Source organism: Elephantulus edwardii, unplaced genomic scaffold, assembly GCF_000299155.1.
Source record: "Elephantulus edwardii isolate Elephantulus edwardi_28Jun2011 unplaced genomic scaffold, EleEdw1.0 scaffold00297, whole genome shotgun sequence".
NCBI classification, from domain to species: domain Eukaryota; kingdom Metazoa; phylum Chordata; class Mammalia; order Macroscelidea; family Macroscelididae; genus Elephantulus; species Elephantulus edwardii.
The window spans coordinates 305570-316355 of record NW_006400047.1 but is presented as its reverse complement, the minus strand read 5'-3'; the positions used below and the strand labels follow the sequence as shown (position 1 = coordinate 316355).

The window sequence follows — 10786 nt, the reverse complement described above, 5'->3', positions numbered from 1 at the left end:
CTTACCCACTAGGTCACAAGAGCTCCCTCCTTAGTCAGTGTTGTTATTAAGAGCCATCAAATTGGAACCAACTCATAATTGAGCCTCCAGCAGGTTTTCAGAGGCTGTATATCACAGGACAGGAGACTGATCATCTTTCTCTCATGAAGCAGCTGCTGGATTCAAACTGTGTGCCTATGAGTTGACAGTATAACTCACCACAAAGCTACCAAAGCTCTGAGAAATCTAAAATAAAGACAACAAACAATGAGATATCATTTCTCTCCAGCCATATAGCAATGATAAAAATAAAAAAACAGCAAATGCTGGCAGGGTTGTGAGGAGATTGAAACTCAAAAATACTGCTGGAGGGATTATAAACTGGTACAAACACGGTGTAAAACACTATGGTGCTTGCTTTAAAAAGTCAGAAATAATGAAACCATATGATCACCCAGCATTTGCACTACTAGGAAATATCCTAGAGAAAAAGCTATGACACAAATGGATATATTCACACCTATGATCGCTGCAGCATTATTCACAATAACAAACAGATGGAAACATCCTAAGTGTCCATCAGTGGTCAATGGATAAACAAACGATGGTATATACAAGCAGTAGAACACTCGACAGTGTTAATGAACAATATTAAAGAGTCTGTGAAATACCTCACACCATGAATTAACCTATCGGACATTATCCTGAGCATCATAAGTGAATTACAAAGGAGAAAAATTGTGTGAGACCACTATTTAAAGAGTCAGACATTGTCCAAGGCCTGCAGTGTCTCTCAGGACCAATGTGTTTTGGCTTATTTCATTCTGTTCCACCTCTTTTGTCTTTGTTCTCTTCCAGGGCTCCGAAACTCTGGAATATGTGCGTCTCTTCTTCCTTCTTTTCATCTTTTCTGCTTTATTCTTCTCTCTGCTCAGGAGTATCTTCACTACCACTATGTTTGCTGCTAAGACACCAGGGACAGAAATGAAAGACAATAAACAAGATATATTTCAGCAATAAACAAGATTCTTGTATTTCCCAGGGGGTCCTGAGGAAATAAGGATGAGAAATAAAAATCCCTACTGGAATATTTACAATGTACTCAGCTGTTGAAATGTTTAAAATGCAATCAAGACAGTAATTTAGCACATTTCTAATACACTTAACTATGGTAATAATGGTGAGGAACTTGAACACATTTAAAGAGCCCAATGAATCTTTTAGGACATTGCTAGAGAATATAACCCTTACTAGCCACAAATTTTTTACAATTAATACTGTTCTTGTGGCTTATTTTTGTTTTCTGTCCTTAGGATAATGGCCCAGGACTAAAAGGAAACAATTTGACCTCCCATTAGGCAGGGAACAATAGGAGCCAGATGTTACTTTTTGTCCTGTATTCTCAGAACATGTGTATGTTACACATAGTTCACTATCATAGATTTCGCTTGCTTTCTTATTACTTCTCATTGTAACTCTCCAGTCAGACCAAGTTATCATTCATTTGCCTCCTTCAAAATTTTTGTGATAGTTGAGGTCACTTGTTCTATTAATTATTTCATTGTTTTCTATATATTGGTTAATCTTCCCCCCATTTGAATTTATTTCAAAGCAAAAAGTAAATATCCGTTTAGTCAAATTACTTGGGTTTGAATTCCAGCTCTACCCCTCACTAGTTCTGTGAAGCAGAGTAAATTATTTGACCTTTCTGTGCCTCAACTTCTCTACAGTGGAGATCACAACTACTTTATGGGGTTGTTGGGAGGATAAAATAATAATCAATACTTATTAATGAACCTGGAGAGAGGATGAAAGTCACACAACTGTTGAGGACTTTCCTTCATAGGGTCACTATGAGTCGCCTACAGTAATAACATTAATGAATATAAAGTTCTTGGAACAAGGCTGGTTCGTAGTAAGCGCCTTAAAAGAAACTGCTGAAGCAACAGTAGGAAACATCAGTGGCTGTGGAGTTGTTGTAACTCATGTGTGCAAAGCTGAACTACTCTGAGTGGTGTTCAAGGCTATGGTGTTTGGGAAGCAGGTTGCCAGGCCTGTCTCTCCTGAGGTGCCTCTGGTTTGGGTTCAAACCATCAACCTTTCAGTTAGACATTGAGCACGTAACTACAGACTCCTGATAACAGCCTCTGTGGACATTATTTATGAAAGTGCTACAGAGCTCTGGTTGTCTAGTGGGTAAAGGGTTCCACTGCCAACCTAAAGGCAGGTTGTTCAAATCCTCCATATGGTCTGGGGAAAAGATGGGCAATCTCCTCCCATGCAATTTACAACCTTTGAAAACCTACTAGAGAGTCAGCTAGGAGTCAGTGCAGCCTCCATAACACATAACCACAACAGCACATAATAAATCCATAACTATTGAATTTTCAAATCTTTGAAATAAGATGTGGCTTATGAAAATATCTTCATCTCCTTGGCTTCTGAGAGCTTCCATCAGTTTCCATGAAAGAGAAGAATCTGCCTCCTGTCTTTCCCACCATCAATCTAGTCTCTTCCTCAGGCTTCTCACCCCTTGACTCTTAACTATTTTAATTTTATATTCTCTCTGGAAAGTTCCATCTATTTGTATAGGTTTAGATAAATAAAGCTGTATTACCTAAACATCTTTCAACAGGGATTCTGCATTTGAACCACAGAGTGAAGACAAGGATTCCATTTCTTTTTTTTTTTTTTTTTTTTTATTTTAAATTTATTTTAATGAAACTTTACAGAGACTTTGGATTTCCATTCATTCATTGTTGTACTTTTCTCCCTGCCCACCCCTCCTCCCAGTTCGTTTTTCTTTTTTTTTTATTTTATTTTTTATTATTAAATTTTACTCATTTTAATGAACATTTACAGAGATTTTGGGTTTTCATTCATTCAGGATTCCATTTCTGACATCTCCCAAAGATGGTATATGACTATTACCATCGTAGGTAAAGAGGCAGTTCATTTCAGACAGGAGTGTCTGGTATTAGGGCATTTTTTTTTAGTGGAACTCCTATTGAATAAGACTCAACTCCTTGCCCTTACACTGTACTTCCTTAGTAAAGAAATGGAGTCTGTATCCACCTTGTTGCCCAGGCCAGAAATTGGGAATTATTCTCCAACTGTCTTCCTCCCTTTCCTATTCCTCCTTTATTCACCATAAATCAGTATCTACTATCTAATAATTCTACCCTCCTTAGCATTTTTAATCTTTCCTTTTCCACTAAGTTGGTCAATCCAGATCATTTCTCTTAGATGTAACCTGAATGGTCTCCTGCCTCTATGCTTCCTAGGAAAGTGTCACAAAATCTTAATCTTATTCTGTAATTTCCCTTCAATGACTTCAGGCCCTTCTGAGAAAGCTCCAAATCCTCCACATGGATTGTGAGTCATTTGTGATCTGTCTCACACACCATCCCCACCTCAGCTGGCCTTTAGGTAAAGCCCACCCATCACTCCCCTTCCCTGGGCCCATTCTCATTCCCCCTCATTTCTCTTTAGCAGGTTCCACAGTTGCTCCCAAGAAGCATCCTCTCTGGGAGCCCAGTTCCTTTGGGGGCTTCCTGGATTCTCCTCTTTCAGGAATAGCAATCTTGAACAGGACCTACAAGCTGTAGGTCACTATCACCCTGTAATGCACTTCACATTTATCCAAAGGGAGGCAGTTTCTATCTGTGAACCCGTCCTCACCAATTGACAGAATTGCAATAGTCCAGGATGGAGGTTTATGCCTCACCTGGGGCTGTGCAGAGACCATATCCTCACTGTTGGATGAAATAGTGATGGAGCTGCTGGCACATGCCCCTGTTTTCTTAGCAGAACTAGTGCTGCCAGCTTCACTGTTTTTCCTACAATGTTGCAAAGCTCCTGAGAGACTCCCAATAGTAAATAACATCTGTGGCACTGAGATTTCCAAAGATCTGGACTGGGGAAGCATTTAAAGAAAGAATAGCTAAATGCCTTTTGATCAAAGATTCTTAACGTGTGCTCGGGGTTTTCTATGACACCCTTCAAAGAGTCTGGAAAAACTCTTATTTATGTAATCTTTTTGTGTATGTGCTTATTTCCCTTGGGAGGGGGCCCACTGAATAGTCGTATTGATTTGCCGTATTCATGAAAATGTTTGAATATTTGCTTTAGATATTGTGGTAAGAACTGGAGATGTGGATCTGTGAAACCATCACATCTGTCCTCGTGGCACTTAGATTCTCTTGAGAGCGACATGCAAAACCAAAATAAGAAACTAAGCTGTGTATTAAAACTAAGCTGTTAGGAGCTAAGGGGCCAGGGAGAAAAATCGAGCATGGCATTCCTGGGGAAAGTAGATAAAATTCATAGAAAAGATGGCATTTGAGTAAAGATTGAGGCTGTTGAGGGTAAAGTTGAAGAGTACAAGCATCGGTCCTGTGGTTGCAAAAGAACCCTAGGACTAGCTCTTCAAAACTGCTTTTGACCAAGCAGCAGACAGCAGGGGCAAAGAAAAACTTTGCCACTTTCTGGCAAGATGGAAGGATTCAGCATCTAAAGTCACATCTTTTTCTGGGGAGTAGTTTGGTTGGCCAAAGCCACAGAGAATAATTAGATTATCTGTCTAACCGAGCGGCTGGTACTGTAATTCAGACCTGCAACAGGACGAAAGCATGTATACTTTGGGTTCAAATTCCAGCTATCATTCTGTCATTCCCCATTTTTGATAAGTCAATAAATAGCCTCTCAACAGAAGAGCTAGAGAATTCTAAGGGGGAAAGAAGGGGTACAAGAAGAATAAAGAGAAGTAAGGTAGATCCAGGAGAGAAATAAAGAGGGATTTCTGGGGAAGGGTCCAAAAACAAAACAGAAGCAAAAATAAGAGGGAGGTATGGCTGAAGTTGGAGGACGGAAATAGACATAACTCACCTTGTCTTTGAATTCTCTACAGAATCCTTTCCCATGGGCCGAACTGGTTCTTCTCTACATCTGCCTCTGCTCAAACATATTCAGTAGTTCCCAGAAGCATATTCAGTTAAAGACCCTCTAGGGTGTGAATCCGGCCTCCCTTTAGCCTCATTTCTAATTATCTCCCCATATAACTCTATGATCCAGTTCACAGAGGCCTCTAGACGTGTTCTCCTCTGTCTTTGTGCAGATGTCTCCATTATTTTGAATGATGCTCTCTTTTTCTTGATATCTTCTCTTCCTGAAAGCCAACTTCAAACGCTTGTTCTCTAATGCAGCTTTCACTGGTGCTCCTGTAACTGAAGACCCATGTATTCAAGTCTCTCCTCACCAGGCTGTTCCGAGTATTAGTTATCGTGCATGCGTCTTGCTGGTTCAGATCATGAATCTTGAGAACAGGGACTATGTTCTCTTGCTTCTCCTCCTCCTCGTAGTCTACATTCATTATTTTCTCATAAAATAAGAGTTAAGTAAGATGCTGCTGTTGCGCTAAATGCTCCATGTTGGTATTCTAAAATGCATAAATGGATTGTCTTTCGATGCTATGTTCAATGTAACCCTATCTGTCAAAGCCCATTCCTCACAAAGAATAAAAAATCACATAAAGGCTGAGTTTCTGTTGCCAAAGTGAATCACAGAACTGAGACAATTTAATAGAATAACGCATAGACTGCTAGGGGAGAGAGAAATCTCTCTCAATTTATCAGGTCATTTAGTTTTTTATTCCAATGTTGTACTTTCCTGCCTCATCTTTGCAAAGTAGAGTTTTACAGAAAATATTGTCATTTCCATTATTTAGCAATGACATTCAAGCTTTTTAGTCATATTACTCAATAAAAGATTTTAAAAAATATTTTACATTACAACCCAGGGCATACGTGTTCATCATTCCTTCAACATCTTCACATTTACTAAAAAATTCACCATAATCAAGGTGGTTCAGACTCTCAGCAACCAACTCATTGTGGACTGATCCACTAGAGCTCACAACTATATGCTAAAAAAAACACATACACAAAAATGCAAGATCCATGAAACAAAACTATTTTTACACAGCAATGTACTCTGCTGTCTATATTTTTAAAAAAAATTGGTCACCTCTGTTAAACATTAACTTGGCTTCTCAACTTCCTAATGGACTGAAAATATGGAAACTATTTGTCTAGACAAATTTGATATGTATGTGGAATGACAGGCAGAGAGAGGTTAAGTTACCCAAATTCACACATAACCCAAGGAAAGCAATGGTAAGATTTTAACGCAGAGCTTCTGACGTAATCCCCCTGCTGCCTTTTCCATTGTCTTCAGCAGCCCTACTTTGTGTTTTAGTGCCTATCTTTTTTATTATGAAATCTTGAACTTGCCTGAACAGTTCTTCCTTCCTTCACCAAGTAAACTTGTATCTAAACTTCTGAGCTCAATCGAATTTTATGTTCCAGGACGCCTTGCTGATGCCAATCACAGCATGCTGGCTTGCTTTACAATGACTTGTGTGTTGGAATAAGTTCCTCTCCACTGTAACCTCTTTAAGAGGAGGAAGGACTGCCTCACACATTTTTCTGTTCCTGGAGCTCAGTGTTTTAAAGTAAGTTTTAATAAGTACAATGAAACTGAACTGTGGTTAAATGACTCAGAATAAAGGAGGTGTACTTTACTTTAGGAACAGAGCTGACTAGCCAGGGTTCCAGTTTGTTGTTGTTAGGTGCTTTCGAGTCAAGTATAATTCATAGTGACCCTATGAACCACAAATCTGAACCCTGTCCTACCCTGTGCCATCTTCACACTTCCTGACACACTAAGAGTTCATTGTGGCAGTCACCATAGTCGACCCACCCGGTCAAGAGTCTTCTTTTCCTTCACCACCCTCCACCTTTATGTCCCACTTGAAGCCCCTCCTAATAACATGTCCAAAGCAGAGGAGGCAAAGCCTCATCATCCTTGCCTCCCAAGAGCACTATGGCTGCACCCTCTCCAAGACATATTTGTTTGTTCTCTTGGCCATCCATGTATTATTCAGTGCTCTTTCTTCTTCAACACTACAGCTCAAAGGCATCAGTTCTTCTTCTGCCATCCCTATTCTCTCAGATGCATAGCAAGTGATTGGAAAGACCACAGCCTGACTCAGGTGCAACTTAGTCCTCAAACTAACATCACTACTCAGTAATTTGGAGAGGTCCCTAACTGCAGATTCTCCCAGTGCAACATGTCTCCTTATTACCTTACTTCTGGTACCAAGGGTGTTAATTATGGATCCAAGTAAGACTCTCTATCCATCATGATGTTGCCTATCAGTCTAGTGTTAAGAATCTTTGTCTTCTTGACATTGAGATTTAATCTACATCTATTTAAAAGACTAGGAAATTGAAAAAGATACCATATGGGGATAAAAATATCTTTACCTGAATTGCAAAAGTCATGTATTAAATAGAAGTTTCTATAGTGTAAAAATCCTAAGAGTCCAATTTTTATCCTCTTTACCTGAGTATATATAGAACCATGTCACCCACCATAGATCAGAAAAGTTAGTAAAATTAATTCAAGACAACGGAGATCACCTTAAGGAGCCCCAAGGAATAGTTGGCTGGCCCCGGGAACTTCTCTGCAGCAGAAATAACGATGCCCTTGCTTCTACAACGGGCATTATAATGGGAACAGTTACCAACTTGCCCAAATAAAGTTCAAATTCTCGAGGGGGAAAAAAAATCCAAATGGCACAGCTGCTATTGAGGATTTTCACCCTTGCTTTGCGGTTGATGCAAATATCCAGGGAAAACATTTTTTTTAAAAAAGAAAGTTGAGCTGACTACATATTGACCCAAACTGGAAGTTTTAAGCTTCTATTCTGTCCTACTACCCAAAATAGACTGATGTTGTCAATGACTTCATTTAATTTGGATTCAGGCTTTATATCCCTGGTAACAGCAGTAAAAAAAAAAATAAAATCAATCAGAAGACATGTTGTACTGGGAAAATCTGCTGTCAAGGATCTTTCCAAGGTGCTAAAGAGCAACGATGTCAGTTTAAATACTAACATGTACCAGATACAAGCCATGGTCTTTTCCAATTAGTTCGTATGAATCTGAAAGCTATAAATGAATAGAGGATGACAGAAGAAGCAATGTCTTTGAATTGGTGTTGGAGAAGAGTACTGAATATCCCATGTAGTGCCAAATACAAGTAAGTCCATCTTAGAAAAAGTACAACCTGGGTGCTCTTTCCAGGCAAGGACAGTGAAACTTCATCTCACATACTTTGGGTATGTTGTGAGGAGGGACCAGTACTTGAAAAAGACATCATGCAGAGAAAGGTGCAGAGTCAGAAAAAGAAATGAAAACCCTCACTAAGATGGATTGACACAGAGACTGTAACAATGGGCTTGTCCTGTCAGATTGTGAGGATGGCATAGGATATGGCAAGGTTCAGACATGTTGTTCAGAGTCACTGAGTCATAGATGACTTGATGGCATCTAACAAATTTCAGGTGTTTACAAATGTGATTTTATAAATTTATTATAAAAAGTATACATAAGATATACTATGTAATTCTCTAACTCACAGTTTCAGACTTTTATTATCATTAGGACTCTTTGAAATCTAAGCATCCTTAACCTAAGTCACGGTATTTTCATTCCCTTCATATGCATGTAAGCTGAACAATGAATGAGGAAAACTAAAGAATTGACACCTTTGAATTGTGGTGCTGGTGAAGAATACTGAATATACCATTGGATACCAAAAGAACAAGCAAACAATCTTGAAAGAAATATAGCCAGAATTCACCATAGAAACAAGGATGGTGAGACTTTATCTCACATACTTAGGGTGTGTTATCAGGTTGGGCTAGTCCTTGGAGAAGGATGTATTTGAAAAGGAGGGTCAGAGTGCAACGATGAATGAATGAAAACCCAAAATCTCTGTAAATGTTCATTAAAACTAGTAAAATTTAATAAGTAAAAAAAAGAAAAGGAGGGTCAGTGAAAAACAGAAAGGCCTCAAGGTTGGGCCCACACAGTGGCAGCAATGATGCCTTTAGTCACACAAGATTATGGTGACAACAGCTTCGTGCTGTTGTACACAGCATTGCTGTAAATCAGAACCAAGTTAGCAACACTTAACCAAACAATAATTATGTAGGACAATATTAGGGTCCATAATCTGCATATTTAAATAAGATTTAAATAGCTCAGATTCTGTTAGAGATGGTTCATGCTGAGAAACTTTGTTACCCTAACTCTTCCTTACTTCAAGTAGTTAAAAAGAGGTCAAACTTGTATGTTTTTAATTAAATTAAAAATATAAGACCACATAATAGCAACACTGAATAAAAACATGTACAAGTTTTATAACCACATTTCTTAAAATTGTTTTAATAGCATTTCAGCATTTTTTTCCTTGACTATAAAGTCAAAAGTTACACAGATGTTAATCTCTGAAGAGCAATTATGAATGTAATATAAAACAACTGGGTAAACCCTCATTTCTTTAACATTAAGTACTATGTACGGTTCCTGACAGTCCACTGTGGGCAAGAAATACACCTGTCCACATGTCAGGACATAATTTTTTGTGACTAATTCAGAGTTTGACTTAAAAATCAAAAGCATTACATTTCTGCATTATAAAAGCGCCACAGTCACAGGTCATATCTTCAGAGGATACAGCTTTCAACACTCTTGTTAACCTGGTTACATATACTCCTTTATGCTTCTGCTTGCAAATAACTTTTGCTTAAAAAAGCAATATACAAAGTTCACCAAAATTTGCAAAGTAACAGTTTGTCAGTACTGAATGAAAGTAGCTTTGGCATTTGAAATTACAAAGTCACTTTCACTACAAATTATTTCCTTCATTCTGGGTCGAGGCGAGGTAAAACTGGAAGAATAAGATTCCCAAAAGCAGAGTCTTGAGTTATGAAGTATCCAGATGAATGTGCATGAGCATGCTGGGAAAGAAGAGAAAAAAAAATGAGGCTAGTGATAGGCACAATTTTTCAACTGAGACATTTAAAATTACTTACTCCAAATGCCTAAGAACAAATTTATTTAAAGATCAGTTCTTATGCTGCTAGTTTCATTTAGATACATAGGAGATGGATAATAATGAGTTAATATTAACAAATTGCACAAGGTATTCATATATCCCTGCTGCCTCCCTGTGATTCGCTTCAGTCAATAAAATGAGTTGCAGACATTCACTTTGTTCTTTGGAGTGTCTGTACTCTAGCCACAAAGTCCAAAGTATACCGCTCTAGGCCAATAAAGTGAGAGCCTCAAAAAAAGGGAGTTGGAAAGGAAAAGTAGAGGGGGAAGGGAAGGGACAGATGATTACTAGAGATTAAAATACCAACATTCTGCAGAGAATGTTGGAATGTAAATCACAGGAAACCACCAGCGCTTTCCCTTCATCACTAAAGACAGGAGGACTGTCTTTATTTAGGTTGTGCAGTCTCTACGAGGCAGAGCTGATCGAACAGCTCCCAACAACAAAGTTCACCAAAATTCAGAAAGCCACAGTTTTTAAGCACTGAAGATAGTTGGTTTTGTTCAAGGTCTCTGGGAACTTTAATTAACACATTCAAGATTAATGTAATCACTAAGATTATTACCATGAGTATAATAAATATTTTAAACCAACAGAACAGAAAACCTTAATCTTATGGTAAGATTCAATCTGTTCCTAAACAACATTCATACTGACATAAAAAGAAAATCAATCCAACAGACAAAAATAAACCAGTAAGACTGTAACATGATGCACTGACATGACAAATTGTTTTTTAATCAAATATATACACACATGCATACACATATTCTTTTTTTTAGATTTAAATTTATTATTAATTTCAGTAAAAATTTACAGAGACTTTGGATTTCCATTCATT

General features: G+C 38.1%; 1 protein-coding gene across 1 annotated transcript in view; it reads right to left on the bottom strand.

The window, feature by feature from the left end:
• Nucleotides 1-9751: 9751 nt before the first annotated feature.
• Nucleotides 9752-10786, bottom strand: part of INIP (INTS3 and NABP interacting protein) — a 14657-nt gene continuing 13622 nt past the window's right edge. The window contains exon 4 of the mRNA XM_006900853.1: nt 9752-9847. Within this exon, the coding sequence (XP_006900915.1) occupies nt 9752-9847 (96 nt within the window). The remainder of the gene's footprint in view (nt 9848-10786) is intronic.